This window comes from Phascolarctos cinereus, unplaced genomic scaffold, assembly GCF_003287225.1.
Source record: "Phascolarctos cinereus isolate Bilbo 61053 unplaced genomic scaffold, phaCin_HiC Scaffold_5;HRSCAF=322, whole genome shotgun sequence".
Lineage (NCBI taxonomy): Eukaryota > Metazoa > Chordata > Mammalia > Diprotodontia > Phascolarctidae > Phascolarctos > Phascolarctos cinereus.
The window spans coordinates 406,096,777-406,117,741 of record NW_027555958.1 but is presented as its reverse complement, the minus strand read 5'-3'; the positions used below and the strand labels follow the sequence as shown (position 1 = coordinate 406,117,741).

Sequence of the window (20,965 nt, the reverse complement as noted above, 5' to 3'; positions counted from 1 at the left end):
GGTTTTAATGATGTTTTTGACTTGCTTATATTGTGATGAGTAAGAGCTGGTAGAGATGATATGATATGATATGATATGATATGATATGATATGATATGATATGATATGATATGACATGAAGTTTTCAACTATCTATTCAAGCCAAATTTGTTAGTGTTTATTTCAATCTTTTCTATGCCCAGAAATGGGCCAAGTGCTGAGGCAAATACAGGAAAACTCTGTTCAAAAAGGGAAGATAAGAATATAAGTATTTTTATATAGTACCTTCTATGTGCCAGATGTTATGCTAAGCACTTTAAAGGTATTGTCTGTTGACATTCAGAAAACTAGTTCACCAACAATTTATTAGCTATTCTGCATTAATCACTGTACTAGATTCTAGGGATACAAGGAATTTATAATTTAATAAGAGAGAAGAGAAAATAGTGTAAAAACAAATCATTCTTATTGACATCACATCTGATCTTCAGAATCAGTCCTACCTGACTAATGTTTTCTTAATTCTCTCTTAGAGACTCATATCCCAGAACTGGAGAATGGGAAATGGTACTTTCTCTACAACTATTCCAATTAGTCATTCAGTGTGGCTTAGTGGAAAGAGCATTGGACTTGGAGTAGTAGAGAGCTGGGTTCATATACTGCCTTGCTACTTGTTACTTATCACGAGCAAATCACTTAACCTTAGTGAACTTCTGTTTCTTATCTGTAAAACTAGGCTAATGCTACTTGCATTACTTATCTTGCAAGGAGGCTGTGAAGAAAACATTTGGAAAACTTAAGAACATTATATGTGTGAGTTAGTAATGTTAGTTTCAATGAATAGGAAACATATATAATGATTTCTGCTTCCAAATGACAAAAGTGATGAATGTTGATTTTGCTTTTAAACTGTATGGCCAAATGTTAAGATAATCAGTCCTTGATTATCATAATCTTCATCTTTAATATTCATGTGGGGTACATTTCACTGGAGTCTCCTCTGCTCTTAATTTTTACAAACAACTAGAAAAAAATCATACTGTCATTACCAAAGGAAAACATTACTCTGTAATAACAGTTTATAAACAGTAGGTCTTCAAATCCACCTTCAAAACTGTTATCTGTAGTTTACAGGCTCTGACGATTGACATTTATGAGTTAGATAGAACACAGTATTGTCATTTTAAGTCTTTTGGTGTTCTCTACCTTTCTTCCTAGAAAAAAAAAAGGGATATAAAGTAACCTTCCCTTTTTGTGGATACAAGAATATACATGAGGGGCAGATAGGTGGTGCAGTGGATAGAGCGCTGGTCCTGATTCAGGAGGACCTGAGTTCAAATCCGGCCTCAGACATATAACACTTACTAGCTGTGTGACCCTGGGCAAGTCACTTAACCCCATTGCCTAACCAAAAAAAAAAAAAAAAGAATATATGTGAATCATTGAACCAACATCAAAAGTTTTATTAAACTTATAGGCATAGAAAAATTTGAAAAAATAAGATTTATGAAGATATTTGGATAGGGAAGGGGTACTACATTAGAAAATTACATAACATTAGGTTATGTAATAACCCTCCTAAGTTATGAAGTGGTTTGATGTATGTATGTGTATGTGTATGTGTGTATATATATATGTGTGTGTGTGTGTGTGTGTGTGTGTGTGTGTATTTTTTAATATGGAAGATCATGGCTAACTGAAAACAAAAAAGAAAAAATATATAGATTATCCCTAACAGTGGTGAAAGTTGATCAGCAATGAGGTGTATTAGTTATTGAGTAGACTGTTGAATCTCCTTTGCTGGTAGTATATCCAGTCCATATTACCCTAGCAACACATATTCAGGTGGGTGTTACTTATTGTCCTTCCTTAAGGTAAAAGTGGGATGTCCCTCTCCATTTATCTACTCATTTTCTATGGTTGGCATCCCCATTCTGGCCTTGTGCTGAGGCCATAGTAATCTCAGTGTCTCTTGAGTTATCTGGGTGGAGTGATCTTCCTGTTCCTGTTATGACTTCTGCAATGATTAGTCTAGAGAAATCGGGATGGCGATGATATTCTTCTTCCTGAGAAGACAGTCTTGACACCCTCCCCATTCCTTCAGATGACTCAGTTCTTTATGGTTGCTGAGATTTGAAGTGAAGCCATTTGGAGTCAGGGATTATCTGACCTCCAGTCAAAGTCTGCTATTGGTATCTTCTTGGTAATCTAGCTGCCTTCCTAATTTAGAAAGCATAAGGAAGTGTCATCTTGGTCTCATCAAGGTTTCCTGTATTTTTTTTAAGTTATTTATCCTTAACGTCTCCCAGACACCCTACTGAATGTGTTTTTGGCCATCGCTGTGGACAATTTGGCCAATGCTCAGGAGCTGACAAAGGTAAGGACTGTCTGTCTTTAGGGACCTTACTGTCCCATAGTGTCAACTGTGCCAACATTCCAGAGCTTGTGACCCTATGGTAGCCAGATAGGTATTAGCTAGGCACAATGTACAAGGTGGTTGCCTGAAGAAACACACCAACTTCTACTTTTTACAGTTATGAGTTTCTTTTTTTATTAAATATCTCTTGTGGTTCAAAGAAGTATAGAATATAGATATATTGGATATTATTAATATTGTAAAAATTATCTCAAATTAACTCACTCATCACATCAACCTGAGCTGAGAAAAAAAAAACTCTTCTTTCTTTTTGGTTAGCTTCCCTTCTCTCAATCCTAAACCACATTCTTATGGAGTTGGACATAAATCATGGTAAATAGTTCAACTTTTTGCCAACAATTTCCCAAAATATTAGAATATAAATTAATATTTAAAGGGAAAGACTTCCATTCACTGGCTATGATAGCTAAAAGGTTGACCTTTTATTCCCCTATCCAACCTTCCTACCACCAGTCAGAAGGGAAATGGGAAATGAAATGAAAAGATGGAGAGAAATAGAGATAGCTTTTTTCCTTGGTCAGTGTTCCAAGGAAGCTGAGGGAAGACAGGTGTTATGGACCAGGTTCCAGTAGCCTTACCAACTGCTATAGCTTCTGGTTTCCAGTCACACCTGTATGCCAGTTCATTCCCTCTGGCCAGCCCAAACACATAGTGCCTTCAAGCATAGTCTGCCACAACATGGGCTTTCAACTCACCCTGATTTCTTTGATTTCTTTCACAGGGCAGCACCCAGTCTCCCATTCACAGAATCAAAAATTTAAGAGTTGAAATAAATTTTGGAGGTCAAAGTTTAGACTAAATTTGCCCATTTCTTTCAACTGATCCTCATATGACTTGAACTAATTGCCATTTGTTTTCCTCTGGAACTTTCCAGCTTATCAATGCTGCTCTTAAACTATGGCAACCAGAACTTAACACAACATCCCCAGTGAGGTCTGACAATGGCAGTAGAGTAGGACTATCACCTCCATATTCCTGAAGGCAATACCTCTTAAGGCAAGAACACGTTAGCTTTTTTTTTGGTCTTTATATGACACTGTTTGCTTATATTAAACTTGCAGGCAATTAAAACCTCTGGATCTTTTTTTTTTAATATTCGCTGTTTGGGGCAGTTAGGTGGTGAAATGGATAGAGCTCTGGCCTTGGAGTCAGGAGGATCTGAGTTCAAATGTCATCTCAGACACTTAACACTTACTACTTGTGTGACTCTGGGCAAGTCATTTAACCCCAGTTGCCTCACCAAAAAAAAAAAATTGCTATCTGATCATATCTCCCCCATCTTGTGCTGCTGCACAAATATACTTTTTATCTAAGTATAAAACTTTATATTTATCACTATTGAATTTGATTTTCATCCTATTAGATTTTCTCCAATACTCTAATCTGTCAAAATTCTTTTGGATCCTGAATTTGTCACCCACTATGTTAGCTGTCCCATTCACCTTTTTATTATATGCAAATTTGGTAAGTCATTTAGGCTTTTATTTATGTTATTGATTAAAATGTTAAATAGTACAGGGCCATGGACAAATTCCTGAGATACTCTACTGGAGACCTTTTGCCACATTGACATTGAACCCTTAACAATTATCCTTTGAATCTAATCATCACATAAGTTTTGAATTAATCTAATTGCACTATCTTCTAATCTATATCACTCCATTTTTCTCCACAAGAATAGTATGAGATACTTTATCAAAAGTTTTGCACAAATCTCAGTGTCAGAAGGACCATAAAAATATTGATTTGGGCAAGAAACTAAACACTATACAGGTACATGGGTAAATTAATATTTATTAGTATAAAATACACATTCTTTCTTTGTGAATTAACATTTTTGAGTGGGTACAAGAGCCAAGAAATATATTTCAAACTAGAAGAGGAGAAAAAGATCTAGTCCAGGAATACAGAGATGTACCCTGTCTGACCTGGGCAAAAAATGAGAGGGAGCTTTGGTCCTTTCCATCTCCTATGTAGCCTGAGGAGCATTGAGAAAACAAGGAGAGAACATTGGAAGGTGAAATACAGATGTGGTAGTGGTGGCAGGGGCCAAATTCTTGCCATGAAAATGGAATATGTTGGGAGCTTCAGAACACATTGTGAGAAGTTGTGTTGAAGGTCTTATAGTAGGCTTCATCAGGAAAGAATGAGTATTTCAGGGGATATTCTGCTCCAGCCACAGAAGGGATCTCTTGAAAAACATGTTCTACCCCTGAAAGGGAAAAATCCAGTCCACAGAAGGAACCTGGCCCAAAGACAAGTGCAATGGGGTGGGGCACATGAGTCAGAAGGATGATGTAGTTAACCCCAGGGTGATAGGTGATGAGTCAAAGTTCTTGTGTGTGGCCTGAGTCCCCTTAATCTGGACATGGAGCTCCAAATCATGTGTGTGCATGTTGTTTCCTATTGCTCCTTATATAGAAGAATACTTTCATCTTTGTCTTTATGTTTTCAGTGCCTGGTACAGACACTAGCATGTAATAAGCACTTGACAAGTACTGATTGATTGATCAATTGTACCTTGTTACACTGACACCTTTGTCAATTAATATTTATGAAAAGTAAGCTTCTCAGAGGCACTCCAAAACAGAGTTAGAGAAGGTAGTTGTGGGGAGGATCAGTAACCACATTAATAGTTAATTAGGTTGAAGAGAAGAGGAAGGAATAAGGCTTGAATTAAGGTTATAGATAGAACAAAGAGAGAGTATTTGGTCATGAAGCTCCTGAATAAGAGATTTGATTCTAGAGTGTACTGGAAGGGGAAATGAGCATTTTTTTATTATTATTATTGTTATTATTATTATTATTATTATATGGACTTTTTTCTGGAAAAAGTGACATACATGAGTATTATTCAATCTAAGAGATTGGATGATGGTGTGGGGAGAGATTAGGAATTCTATTCTGAACTCTTTTTTGGGATTGGAAGGGAAAAGTTCTTTGTAAAGGAAAGAGGAAAAAAATAAAACTAAAATTAGGTTGAATACATCTGGGCTTGAGTAGGTCAACGAGATGATCAAGAGGAAGATCTTTTGGAGGAGAGTGGAACCAGATTCTTGAAATAGTGGGAACCTAATTCTGTCTTTAAAAAGAGAAATTACAGAGACATATTACAGAATTTAATGGAGGAAATGAAAAATTTAACAGTAACTGAATGTGATTGGGTTAAACTTGATAACAAAATGGAAAATGATAGAATGGATTTTTTTTAAACCTCAACAACTTAATATATGCAAGAAACATTTAAAACCTATTACGGTATTATATATTTTGAGTAGGAAAGTGTAAAAGTGTTCATGACGTCCAACCTCTTCATTTTACAAATGAAGAAACTGAGACCCAGAGAAGTAAAGTGATTTGTCTAAGGTCCCACAGATAGTAAATGGAAAAGCTGGAACTTGAATCTTGGTCTTTTGACTCCAAATCCAGTATTTTTTCCACTATATCATACTACATATTCAGAATGAAAACAAGGATTTGGTGCAAGATTTATTATGATTTAAAAAAAAAGCAGGAGTTGCAAACATGATTTTCAATAAGACAACAGTAAAAATCCCTGTTGTGAAGAAAACTAAACAGGTAAACTACATTATTTTTAAAGTGCCAGAGTCAATGAAACAATATCTTTATAAATACATATGCATCGAATGGAATAGCTTTTAAATTCTTAAAGAAAAGGAATACTAAAACGCAAAAACATTGACAATAAATCCAATTATAGTCAATAACTTTAATATATCTCTTTCTGAGGTATATTTATGAGACAAATTATAAGAAAATATAGATAATAAGTCATCATTTGTATAGTGCTCTGAGGTTTGCAAAACACTTAACATATATTATTTCATTTGATTCTTACAACAACTGTGTAAATTAGGTCTTAGACATGTCATTTTCTGCATGTAAATATCAATGTAGAGTTGGAGTCGGAAGCCATTTTAGGGTTAGAGTTGGAGTGTGTGTGCGTATATATATATGTATATGTGTATTTATATACACACATATGTACATATACACATATATGAGTGTATGTATGCATTGTATATACACATACATATATACTCACACACATTGATATTATATATATGTCTATATATACACTGATATACATATAATATATATATTTATATATATATAAGATATATATATATTTATATATACACATTTATCTATCTATCTACACACATATACATATTCAACATTCCAAAGAATCTTTATAAAAAATTAACTAGGGGCTACTATGCCATAAAAAAATCATAAATGTAGAAAGGTAGGTATATTAAACATATCTTTTACAGATCTTAATACAATAAAAATAGTGAATGACAATGTTGAAATGAATAAAAGATACAGACCTAAATGGAGATTAAGTATTTTTTTTGTTTATTTATTTCTTTTAGGCAATTGGGGTTAAGTGACTTGCCCAGGGTCGGTCACACAGCTAGTAAGTGTCAAGTGTTCGGTCTGAGGCCGTGTTTGAACTCAGGTCCTCCTGACTTCAGGGCCGGTGCTCTATCCACTGTGCCACCTAGCTGCCCGAGATTAAGTACTAACATGCTAAATAGTGGTTAAGTAAAAGAACAAATCATAGGTAATAATACATATTTTAGAGATAATGGTATCAGTGAGACAATATACTGAAATTTATAGTATATAGCTAAAACCAGAGAAATCTTACATCCCAGAAAACATATACCAGCAAAATAGAAAAAAAGGACAATTAATGAATTGAGTATGTGAATTTAAAACCTAAAAAAAATAATCAATAAATTATCAACCCTGAAGCCAGCTCGCGCTCTCTCTCTCTCTCTCTCTCTCTCTCTCTCTCTCTCTCTCTCTCTCTGTCTGTCTCTCTCTGTCTCTCTCTCCTTCTTTCTTCTCTTCCTCTCTCCTCCCCAAAAACACAGAGAAATTAAAACCCAAAGACAAATAGATAAAATTGAAAATAAAATTTTTTTTGAAGTGATAGAAGAGAGTTGGGTTTTTAAAAAGACTTAGTCTTTAATTAATAAACTAATTAATTGGAATTTTTAAAATTTTTAATTAATACTTTTTTAATTAATAAATTAATAAAACATTAGCTCAAATGATCAAAAAAGAAAGAAAAATAAAATTTACAAAATAAAGAATGAATGAGGTAAAATAACAGTGAATAGAAGAAATAAAAAGAAATCTACAAAATACACCACTCTTTTACTTTAAAAAATATAACAAGCACAGGCATAAAAGACCCTTCTTTAATATGATAAAAAACATATATGTAAAACCCAAACTAGCATTATTTTCAATTCAGAAATAGTGGACTTTCCCCCCCCTAGCCAAAGAGGTAAAATATACTCCCCCTTTCTCTGTTCTTTTGATAAAGCATTAAGAACAGAGAGAAATTAAGGAAATAAATATCAGCAGAGACAAAAGTATTCCTACTTGCAAAAAATGAAATCATTTGGTTTAAAGGCCAAATATATACTATTAGTGGATAGAGAATTGTCCTTGTAGTCAGTCAGATCTGGGCTGAAGTGCCAGTTCTTTCAAACACTGGCTGTGAGACTCTGAGCTTGTCCTCTAGCTTCTTAGTGTCCCCAGGCTATTCTCTCAGACTATGCAGAGATGTTGGTCAGCCTTGGTAGAGAAAATTCCTCACCTTGAACTTCCTATACCAATGAAATCATATGTCCTCACTTAAAGGAAAAAGATGCCTTAAATAATTAGTGGACAAACTAATCAAGTTGATTAGTAGCTTTAGTAAATTAGCAAGATACCAAACGAATCTGGAAACATCATCAGTGTCTCTTTATGTTTTGAACAAAAACCAGTAAGAAATGATAACAAAAAGATGAAGTCCATTCAAAATAACAGTAAAATATCTAAAACATCTGGGAGTTAACCTGACAACACAAACAGGACTTATATAAATACCAACACAAAACACCTTACAGTAATATAGGAAGACCTAAATAATTGGGAAAATCTTCACTAATCTTGTTCACATGAACATGTTGCCACCTGAGTTAATCAGCACATTTAGTGCCATACCAAACTACCATGGAATTATTTTATAGCATTATAAAAATAATGATAATTTGGAGGAACAAAAGATAAAGAATTTCAAACAAAATAGTGAAAAAGGGAATGAAGGGAGTGTTTCTTACCAGATCACAATTTATGTCATAAAGCAGTGATTATGAAAACTATTTAGTACTGGTTAATACATAGAAGAAAAAACAACCAGATCAATGAAATAAACCACCAGGCAAGCAAGACCTGAAAGCAAAATGAAAACAACAGTTGAGTGTTTGATAGACACAAAAATACAAATTACATGAGGGATTATTACCTATTTGATAATAACTCCTGTGAAAATGGAAAAGCAATTTGACAGAAAATTGGTTCAAGTCAGCAGTTTTGATCATATATCGTATTAAGATCCAAGTGTGTAAATGATATAAAGGACACAGTTCTAAAAAAATAGAAAAGAATAAAAAGTTATATTTCTCACACTTATGATTAGGGATAAAACACATAATAGGTAGGAATTTTAAAAGATAAAATAACCAATTTGATTTATATGAAATTTAAAGTATTCAAAAGGACTTCAGCTAGAATAAGAGAAGCAATGAGTTAAAACAAAATATTAACATCAGGCATTTCTGATACAAGTCTGACATTTAAAATCTATAGAGAATTAACACAAACATGGAAGAGCTATTCTCTAATAGATGTGTTCAAGGGGAAGAAACAAGTTTCAAAATAAGAAATATTGTCAGCAACCACGGGAAAAATGTTTCAGATCACTAATCATAAGGGAGATGAGGTATCATATCATACCCATAAAATTGGCGAAGATTACAGAGGACAGAAATGGTAAATGTTGGAACGACTGCAGGAAGACAGTTACACTATTACACTGGTAAAACTGTGAATTGGTCTAATCTAAACATTCTGGAAAGCAATTTAGAATTGTGTGTGAAGAGTTACTAAATTATTCATATACTTTGACTCACTGATCTAGCTGTTGGGCATATTATTTTCCCCAAGGAAGTCAAAGAAATAAAGAAGTGAGAAAGGTCCATGTATACCAAAATATTAATAGAATTACTTTCTGTGGTAGCAAAAAAGCAGAAACAAAATATCATCCAATAATTAGAGAATGGCTGAACATTTGTTAACATCGTGATATAGTATTGCATCATAAGGAATTATTAATACAAGTAATTCAGAGAAATATGCGAAGGTGTGTATGAACTGATTAAGAGCAAAGTAGGTAGAATGAAGACAGCTGTATACATTATGATTACAGTAATGTAAAAGAAAACAACACTGAAAGATAACAGGATGCAGGTCAAATACAGTGACCAATGTTAGTTTCAGATAAGAAATATTAAACGTACTTCCTCTTCTCTGTTAAAGAAATGCCAGGTCTAATTTTCAGATGTTACATCCCTGTCAGCTGTAATAATTATATCAGATATTTTTGCTTATATATATATTTTTATAAGCAAGGGTGCTATTGGTATAGTTGTTGAAAAGTGCTAGGCTTTTAAAAACAAAGTGCATAAATAAAATGTTTTAAATGAAAATCAATAAAATGAAGGGACTGGACCAAATGATCTTCCAAGTTCTGCTCTGCCCTTTACTACGTGGATGCCTACCTGTGTTTTCTCACTCACCCCCTTGTGAGATGCATACTTCACTCTCTCTAGTTCTTAATAATCTTTTGGAGCAAATCCAAACTTTGAAGCAATATGGTAGAATGAGTGTTGCTCTTGGAGCCAAAGGTCTGTTCTCTGAATCTCGATTCTTCCATTTATCGGCAGGGCTGACCTTGGCAAGTCACTTAACATTTTTATGACTCACTTTCCTTACATGTAAAACGAAGGGGTTGGCTTAGATGATTTTTGAGGACTTTTCTTTTAATTTATGATCTCATAATTCTAGTGCCTTGTCCAGTTTCTCTCCCTTTTCTGTTACTTGCATACTTCCATTGGTCAACAAAGCACCTTCTAGAAGCTGGCAAGAACAAAAGAAGCAGTTCTCCAGGAAAGAAATGACCTGCTTTGCGTTCCATGGCAAAGGACAACTTTGTTTTCTGTGTAGGACGAGCAGGAGGAGGAGGAGGCCTTCAATCAGAAGCATGCCCTACAGAAAGCCAAGGAAGTCAGCCCAATGTCTGCACCTAACATGCCTTCTATTGAGTAAGTTGACTATCCATGCCTCACTGACAGGTGATCTCCCCTTCTTGACTCAGGAGATCCTAACTCGGGGTATCAAGGCCTTTAGTTTAGATTTAGGAACCATCCGATTGAGACCAGGATAAAGCTGAGTCTCCAAAATGGGAGGTAAAAGTAGTGGAGAAAGGGAGTGAGTTTATAACTGATTGCAGAATCACAATTCCTTCCACAATCTCAGCTGTACTGTGGATTTTGTACTGGGTGCCAGGATATATGTGGAGAACAATGAAAGAAGGGTCTGTGGCTAAGGGGGAACTTTTGTTAAGCACTGGACCATTCTCCCCTGTAGATATAATCTGAAGCTTATGGCTGGTGGGAGGGAAATCACACGGGAACCTTGTAACTAAACTAGAGCTTCAGCAACACCTAGGAAGATTTCTCTGAGCTGGTACTGGACAGGACAGAAGCAGTATTGATAGCTTCTGCTTAATAGGAGTGATGATGAAAATTTTAAGGGTCCGTATGTGGACACACTCCCTAGTTCAAAAGATTCTTATTCCACTGTTGCCTTCTATGTCTAGGGCTCTTTACATACTTTTTTGTGCTAAGAAAGCTTTCTACAGAAAGTGAGGCAGATCCTTACCAACTGTCTATGAATGAGAAGAGGGACCCTCAAGGATGTTTTCATCAGGAAAGGGGTTGAAAATAGCTCATTATTTGAGAGAGAAGACTCTCTTACTCTCTTTCACTGGACTTTCTGGAAAAATGTCTTGGAGAACCAGAAAAGAGATTATGTTGAGAAGAGGCCTCAAACTCCTGTGTGTGTGTGTGTGTGTGTGTGTGTGTGTGTGTGTGTGTATGATTAGCCCTAGAGTACAGGAACTGGGACTCTTCCCAGAATAGGATTTAAGAGTTCAGAAACTTACTTTAACCATTCAGACCAATGGTCCTAAAGGCCTGGTCCCAAGTCAACATAACCACCATGTCTTTACCTCAACTACCTGTCCATCCTCCCATCTAAATGAGAAGCACTGAGCTAGTGAACGAAGGCAAGACATTATTTGGGATTCAGCTCATTGAAAGAATGTGCCAAACAGAGGTTTTGGGTTGTTTCCTTGTCTTGAGGCTCTACCAGCCATAAGGACAGCTCATAACTTTGTTCCACAGATTAAAGGGGAAGGAAGAAGACTTTTCCATCACTCCAGTTTTACCTTCTGGAGTCTTCTTTTTATGCCTTGGGGAAGAACTTTTCCCAATCTTGGTCTAAGGAGGCCTGAGTTTGGAGAATGTAGTCAGACAAAGCTGCCAGATAAGAATGACTGAATGACATTACTATTTGGTAATTAAAAGCACAGAGGAAAGATGATAACAAATGAATATGAGCCAGACAGAGTTTGTGTTAGGGAATGAATGATAAGGATGAAGGCTTTGATGAGGCTAAATGCAGAGGTCCTACCAGCGGTGGGGAACCTTGAGGCCGCATGTGACCCTCTAGGTCCTCAAGTGTGGCCCTTTGACTGAATCCAAACCTCACAGAACAAATTCCCTTAATAAAAGGATTTGTTCTGTAAAACTTGTACTCAATCAAAGGGCTGTACTTGAGGACCTAGAGGGCTACATGTGGCTTTGAGACTGCAGGCTCCCCACCCCTGTCCTAAACCTTTGACTGTGATGTATGTGCTAGGTGTGTCAATGGCCGTTCCTTACATAAATTAAAACAAGATGTATCTATCACCTTAATGGGATGGTGTGTGTCTTAATGTCCAGATAGGAACAGAAGAGTTGAAGAAACTCTGGATTATTCAAGAAATTCGGCTTCTCTTGCTTTTGCATCTACCTTTCTATGCTCCTTTGGGATTATAGGATCACAGAGCCACATGGTACAGCAGGAAGAGTGTTGGCTCTATCTTCAGACAACCCATGATCATATCTCAGCTCTGCCATTCACTACCTCTGTGACTTTAAGCAAATTCTGTAAACTCTCTGGGCCTTGGTTCTCTCATATATGAAAGGATATGATAACAACTGTCCTGCCTTCTTCATAGGGCTGTTGTGCGGTTTATACAAGGGTTATGCATTAATAGAATTACCACGTTAAAGATGTGGAGAATATATGGGTGCATCTCGACAATTCAATGAAAAAGGAATGTGAGGACTCTTGATGGGAATGAGTGTGAGAATAGATGAGTTAGTAAATGGAGGAGTATGTGAAATATACATGTGTTTGTATTTGACTCCAAGATTATATGTGCTCCTTGCCTGGTCATTCTCTCTGAGTGAGTGTGAATCTGCTTATGTGTTTCTATATTCTTACACACATATCTTTGTGTGCCTGGGCATTAGGATTTCTGACAATTTGCAAATAGATGGATGGACTAGTGCTTTTCTTAGTGGATATGCATGCTGGCTGACTAAAGTTATGCCTTCATTTCTGTGTGACTAATATTTCTTTTTTTCTAGCCATACATTGTTACTGCCTTGTTTACTTGGGGGGGTACTCATTCATTCTGATGTATAAATATGTTCATATTAATTAGTGTGCAAATTATAAATGCATATTGTTTATAGATATATTAGAATGCGAGTTCTCAATTCTGTAGAAAGCTGTACTTCATACTCCAAGGATCTTTTCCAAAGTCCATTCCTCATATTTCTTCAAGCCATTTCCTCTCCTACCCCAGACTTTTTTGCATTTTTTTTTTTGCATTTTTGAAGGGGGGGATGAAGCATGGTGTATTCTCAGAACATTCTTCACTGTTGGGTGACAGGACTTCCAGGAAGGGAACAGCATCCACATACCTCCCACTATGAGCAACCATCATACTTTGGAGCCTAGTACTTGCCTACAACAAACTTACTTCAACGGCCCATGCTCTTCTCTTGGAGAAAGATGATAATGTGCTGTCCTTTTTCTAGGAATATGATGCTACTGGCCCATCAGTAGGATATGCTCTCTGAATTGTTATTATGTTCCATTTGTGACATAATGGGTTATGCTGACCAGAGTAAGGGGTGGTTATGCAACCGTGTCTGACTCTTTGAAAGTTTAACCAACCCAGAAGGGAATCAACCCCATTCCATTGGCTCCACTAGCCTGCCAAGCTGAGTCATTTGGGGTCCATTTGGAATAGAGCCCTTGTCTCTTTACCTCCAGTATTCATATGTCATGTGCATGGCTGTACCTGAAGTATTCACCTGAGTGCTTTGAGAGATTGCAACAGGGTATGATTTGGGAATGACATGTCTATGGGCCCATAGGGGTGCGAATGTGACTTGTTACACCAGATGTGATTGTGAATATGTTTAAGAAGTTTATAATGTATCCAAAATAAGTTTCTATGTATATACATTTGGGGGAAGATAATACTGCCAGTATGGCATGACTTTTCAGCATCTGAGTTCATATATGGTATAGAATGTTAAAAGCTTTTTGCCTGTGCATGTGTATTATAAAGACAGGAGCCATGTATTTGCAGATAGTTCTAGGATCCAAAGTTTACCCTTTGAGGAATTGGGGAGTTGGGTGAATTGGGTGACTCCTAAGGGCCCAAAGCAAGCATATAAAGTATGTGTGTACATGAGGAGGGCTCTGCCCCCCTCTTTGGAAATATGTTGGTCTCTGTGGGGGTTTTAAAGCCGGGATGAACTGAACCTGTCCATTTTTCTTTCCCAGAAGAGACAGAAGGAGGAGACACCACATGTCGATGTGGGAGCCACGCAGCAGCCACCTGTATGTGTGTACATGTTTGTGTGTTGTGAGTGGTTATGTGTGGTCACAGGAACAATGTCATCTTTGTCCTTGCTATGGACGAAATGGTACAACGGGTGTGTGCATATCAGTGGGAATGTGTCCTGTGTACAGGTGTTTTACGTATGCATCACTGCATACATACCTTGCGGTGTGTGGGTATGTCTGTGTGCATTTAAGGCATATAGGTTCTTGTGCTGTTCTCCATTCTTTTTGGCTTATGACTGAGCATATGTTGGTACATACATGTAAGTGGGTCCGCCTCCTTAAGATATACATTTGTGTGTGCTACGTATGCGGGTGTGAGTACAGATGTGTGTGAGTGTGTTTGATCATCACAGTTTGTATGAGTGGGCCCATGTGCTGTTTCTGTGCATGTGGGTCTGGGTGGACGTGGCCACGTGTGAGCCAATTCTCATGTGCTCTTCTGTATGTATTCATGTATGTGTGCTCTTTTAACCATCTAAGTGCCCATAGAAGCCCCCTTTGTCGAAATGCCCAGTTGTCGTTCATTTAAGAACAGTAGGCACGATATATCATACCAGGTTAGCCCCCAAAGATTCAGGCGACTCTCCTTTGGCGCTGGGTGGCGCTGCTAGCAGTTCTGCTCATTTTGGTGGAGAGGGATGCATACTATAACTATACGTAGTGATATAATGTCCCGCTATACTCCAATTCTGACTCCTTTACTTGTGGCTAACATTGTACTTTTCAGATTTTATTGCCTGGTGGCACAACACACCTGGTGGCATTAGTAAGTGTGAAGTAGCACCCCAGTTAGGGTCCAGTGTGGAAGGGAAAGAGAGACGGCTATTGGTCAGAATTGAGGACTGGATTGGGGTGTGACTGAGATACGTGAGGAAGAGGGGTAAAATATTCCAGTGGATGAGAGGAAAGAGAGAAGGGAGTGACAGTGAGACAAGACAAGGTAGATGATGCATGGGAGGAATTCCTATTTCCAGAGGAATATGGCGCTCCACCCTGAAGCTGGTGGCTCTCCTCTCCCACCCACCATAGCTTCCCAATCTCCCTCCTTTGTGACTGCAAAGTAGACATCATGCTGAAAAAAATATCCCTGGCACATGAGTTTGGAAGCATTCCACATTTATTCACATGCACATGCAGCTTTTTTGATTGCTGCATAGGCTTATGTCTTAATGTGCTTCACGTTTACAGGTCCTGGGCTCTCTCACATTTGTCCGTCACCATGCACTCTACCCTGTACCTGCCCTTTGAGGGCTGCCTCAGGGCCCCATGCTTGCTGTCTGCCCTGGCGTATGTCTTTTAAGCTCTAATCCATCCCTTTGACTTGTTTCCCTTTATCAGGAGGGAGAGGAGGAGACGTCACCATATGTCTGTGTGGGAACAGCGCACCAGTCAGCTGAGGAGACACATGCAGATGTCCAGCCAGGAAGGCATCAACAAGGACGAGCCCCCTCCCATGAATCCCCTGAACCCTCTCAATCCCCTCAGCCCTCTCAATCCCCTCAATGCGCATCCTAGTCTCTACAGGAGGCCCAAGCCTTTAGAGGGTCTGGGACTGGAGAAGTTTGAGGAGGAGCATGGAAACCGTGGAGACTTTCATAAGGGGGAAGGGCTACAACAATCAGAAGACCAGAAGAGTCCTGTGTCTAGGCCTAAGAGGGAGCAGCCATGGCTCTCTAAGCCATGCCATGGAAACTGTGACCCAGCAGAGCAGGAATCAGGAGTTGGAGAGGTGGTGGTGGGCTTTGAGGAGCGGACCCGGCACCGGCAAAGTCAGCGCCGAAGCCGACACCGTCGAGTCCGGACTGAGATCAAGGAGCAGGCCACAAGTGCTGAAAGCAGGTCCGGGAGCCAGGAGAGAGGCCTGGAAGATGAAACAGCTGAGGGGGAGAAGAACAGGGACTCTAAGGGGAGTCAGGAGGGGAAGGAGGTTTCTATTCATGAAGAAGAGAGAAGCAAAGAGTTAAAGAGGTAAGTTGAAAGAATGCTCTGAATGGCGGTGGTATTGACTGAACAAGATGGACTTGTTTTAATCTTTGCTGTGTTCCTGACTTACTATGTGACATTGGGCAGTCATTAAACCCATCTGTGACTCAAACTCCCCACTCACAAAATGAAGATAAAATACCTTTCTCTTCCTTTCCTACTTCCTCAAGTTGTTGTGGTAATAAAATGAGATAATAGAAGGGAAAGCATTTTGAAAATAACTGCCATACTTTCTTAGCCCTGTTTCCCAATGCCTGCTATCCCTCATACAATGAATGTAAAAAGACATAAATATCTGCCTTTAGCATACACACTCCAAGTTTACCCTTTACCCAGATGGAATCAATCAACAAATCAGTCAACAAATTTGTTTAGATGTGCTGTCAGGGGTGGGGACCCTCTAGATCCTCAAATGCAGCCCTTTCACTAAATCCAATCCAAACTTGGATTCCATCAAAGGGCTGTACTTGAGGACCTAGAGGGCCACAAGTGGCCTCCAGGCCACAGGTTCCCCACCCCTGTGCTGGGTGCTGGAGATCCAAAGACAAAAAACTGCAACCAAACTCCAAACAAAAAAATCCCAGTCGTTACAGGCCTTACATTGTATTGGAGGAAACAACATGCACACACATAAATAAATATAATACCTACAAAGTAAATACCAAGTGATCTGAAAGGCCCTATAATAGCTGATGAGCTCACTGAGGGAGAGGATATAGAAAGAGGAGAGAAGATAGCCCAAGACAGAGCCTTGTGGTATGCCTGCAATGAGGGATTGAGACACGGATGAAAAGCAAAGGCAACTGAGAAGGAATAGCTAGAGGGTAGAAGGGGTAGCCAGTGTTAACTTCAGAGAGGTCAAGAGAGATGAGGGCTAAGAAAAAGTTATATTTAGCAATTAAAAGAAGACCAGTAATTTTGGAGAGAAAACTTCAATTGACTGACAAGGTCATAAGCTAGATTGCAAGGATATGGGAAATGAGTAGAAGTGAAGGCAGATTTTCCTAAGAGTTTGGCTATGAAAGGAAGGAGAGAAACAGGATGGACAATAGTTTTAGGGTAGATTAGGGTTTTTTTTTAAAGATACGAGAGACATGGCAGTGTTTAGAGGCAGCCGGTAAGGAACCAATAGATAAGGAAACATTGAAGATTAGACTGGAAGATGTATAAAGGGTCAATCTGCTGGAGGATGTGGAAAAGAATGAGATAAAGGACAAATGTGGAAGGATTGGACTTATTGATGAGAAAGGTTACCTCTTTATCAGAAACTGGAGGAAGACAGGAGAGGATGGGAGATGATGTGAAGTCATTTTGAGATGCCAAGTAAGGGAGAAGAGGGAAATTATGGCAAATATCTTCTATTTTCTCAGTAAAGTGTTAGGTGAGGTCATCTGCTGAGAAAGGAAAGGGAGATGTGGGAGGCTTGAGGAGAGAAGGGAATTGTTTGAACATCCTATGTGGGTAGTGTGATAGTCATTTAGGGAATAGTAAAAAGATTGCCATGAAGAAATGCAGGTCAGTTGAGGTTAGATAACACAGATTTGTAGTGGACCCTGCCAACAGGATTGTGTAACTTTCTTCTGTACTATACCAAAGCACCTGCGTAGGAGGAGGGCAGTGGTGGGAGTAACTCCTGCTCAGACTTTGTCAAGATGTGAGTGACAAGGACAGTGGGGAAAGAAATGTGAGAGCAGAAGACAATATAAAGCTGAAATGGTTAACTAGAGAGTTGAGATTTGGAAGGGAAGAAAGTGAATCCAGAGCAGGAGAGAGAGCCTGGAAGGGCACTGAGATTGGAGAGATTGGGGGTCAACTGTGAGGAAGCAAAGTAAGTTTAGGAATGGTGAGGCTCTGGGAGTGATGGAATGAGAGAAAATTATGGTAAGAGAGAGGAATGTCAGGGTTCTTTATGGTGGAAGTGGAACACTTCCATGGTGTGATAATAAGATCAAGGGTGTGGTGTGATCATTTCTGTGTGTGATTCAGGTAAAGTGAAGGAGAAGGTAATGACAGAGTTTGATTAACTGAGAAGTCAAAGTGTTTGGGGAAACAACAGTATGTATATTAAAGTCACCTTCTACACTGGTAGGTGTTGGGTTGGAAAAGAAGGCTATGAGCTGAGTACTCAATTCTCTGATTCCTCAATGAAATCAAATGAAAAAAGAATTGTGAAGAAGAAAGACTGAAAATACTACATTTTACTTAGAGTCCACATCTGCCTTTTTAGGTTGGATTTGAAGTCAGGAAGACCTGAGTTCAAATCCCACTTCATATACTTAGCAGCTATATGATCCCAGGCAAGTCACTTAACAGCTATCTGCCTCAGTTTCTTCATCTATGAAATGGAGATAGTAATAGCCCCTACCTCTCAGAGTTATTGTGAGGATAGAATGAGAGACTATTTGTAAAGCTCTTTGCAAGTCCTAAAATGCTATACAAAATAATACAACTATTATTATCATTGGAAGCATTTTACAGGGAGGAGGTCTGAGGCACCAAAGTAAAATGTTATCAGAGCCAGGAAGAGAACCCTAATTCAGAATTTTTACTTCAAATTCCATGCTGCCTTTGTGGGCAGGGCTTTGTAATATCAGTAACATTTGTTGTTGTTGTTGTTGTTGAGGGGAATTTAAAATAGATTTTTATTGGTATCTTTATCAGTACCACTTACAGGCACATTGTATGTATGATCAGATTTTTCCTTACGAATATTATTTTCATTTAATGGATGAGGAAAATTAGATTCAGAGAGTTGAAGGACTTGTCCAAAATCACAGGAAGGGGTGGGGAGGCATGAACTTAGTGCAGGATTTTTTGCTCCAAATGCAGTACCCAAATCTTCTATGATATCCCAAGAACAGAGGTGGGGAGCCCATTGCTAAGTAGTACAGAGGACAGAACTAAGAAATAATCATTCGCCATTCCAAAACCCCAACCTCATGAGTGGCTGGAGTAATTTTTGTGTGGAAAATCAGAAAATGAGTATCACCATTTAACCAAAAACTTCCAGCTCTTATCTGTCTTTTCAAATGTTGTTTTCCCTCACAGTCTATAATTCTCCTCCTTTTTTCTATCTATATTTGCTTTCTGCTCAAATGCCAGCTTCTTCTACTTCCTCCTCCCTGACTCCAGACTCAAAGTCTCATGAATCCATTGATAAGGGATTTAAAAAAAATGTCATGTAATTTTAGAATGAATTAAGAGAGATGTAAATACTCAAACGACTCTGTGATCTCATCATTGTAGATCCTTGTTCTTCTACCTTCCATCTGTGTGACCTTTTACAAGTCACTTAATTTTGTTAAACTCCACTTTCTTCATCTGTTAAATAAGAGGGTTGGACAGATGAAGGCCAACCTGCCTGTAAATCTTTGATTTTGTAGTCTTAAATTCTATCCAGTAATAGAAATCATCCCCCAGACATGCTTGCCTAACCTCAGAAAGGGAAATGGGCTGGTTCCATGGTGAAAAAGAAAGATGGCAGTGGACAGTGTGTATGCTCCATTAGGATCCTTATCATGCCCAGAGATAACAGGGAAGAGAGGCAGAGTGCCCAGGAAAATGCATGCAATGGTTCCACTGGACTCTGCATTGGACAGACTACATCTAGAGTATTGGGCTCCATTCAGGAGACCACCTTTTAAGAATGATATTAACAAACTGGAATATATCTTGAGAATGGAGATCTCAATGTTGAGAGGATTGGAAGCCACATATGGTATATAACAATAGGCTAAAGAAACTGAGAATGTCCAGCCTAGAGAAGAGAATGATTGTGATGGGCCATTTTGATAGAGGTTTGTGTTAGATGTTAAGAGATGATAGATGTTGAGTGTTTGAAGTATGGTCTTCTAGAAGATGGATTGAATTTATTGGGCTTGACCTCAGAAAGTAGAATAAGGAGTAGTGGGTGGAAGTAGTAGAGAATGAGACAGCATAAGGAAGAATGTCCTAACACTAAAACTGAACAAAAATTGAATGGCATTCCTTGAGGCTAGTGAATGACCAATTGTCTGAGATATTGTAGTGGTGATTGCCATTCAGACATGGGTAGGCCTAGATGACTTATGAGGTCCCTGCCAAATCTGAGAGTCTGTGATTCTTCTGCCAATGTTCCAAACCCAGAAAAGAGCTTCCATTCCTATTTTAACCACCATATCACCACACCTTTTCCTCCTTTTCATTTTTTATCCCCCTCCTTTTTCTTCTCAGAACAAACAGCCTTATGGTTCCTGGAGGCTGTGGGCTGTCAACATCTGCTGATGAAATAAGGACCCCCCTGGTCCTCCCTCATCCGGAGTTAGAAACAGGAAAGGACAACAGCCTGACAGAGCAGGAGCAGGAGGGTACCAGTGACCAAGCTCTGCTGGAAGATGTGCAGCTGGATATGGGCCGGGCCATCAGTCGCAGTGAGCCTGACCTTTCCTCCGTAACAGCCAACATGGAGAAGGGCACAGAGAGCACCAGCATCGCCGTTACCATGCCTGATGTGGGCACCTTGGTGGACTCCACTGTGGTGCACAGTGAGGACATTCTCCTACCCTGTTGATTCATTTACTGTTACAGGCTTTTCACTATGTGATCTGTTTGATCTTTTCTCCTGATCATCTAAGCCCTGGGGGAATAGGAAGGCAAACAATGTACAGCTAGAGTTCATCTAGT

The 20,965-nt window shown here is 38.6% G+C and overlaps 1 protein-coding gene across 1 annotated transcript in view; it reads left to right on the top strand.

Annotated features, from left to right (window-relative positions):
- The window catches only part of CACNA1E (calcium voltage-gated channel subunit alpha1 E), a 405,939-nt gene that overhangs the window by 290,027 nt on the left and 94,947 nt on the right, over positions 1-20,965 (top strand). Inside the window, 5 exon segments of the mRNA XM_020984357.2 lie at positions 2,289-2,356; positions 10,511-10,608; positions 14,258-14,314; positions 15,659-16,288; positions 20,516-20,826. Coding sequence (XP_020840016.2) covers positions 2,289-2,356; positions 10,511-10,608; positions 14,258-14,314; positions 15,659-16,288; positions 20,516-20,826 — 1,164 coding nt within the window.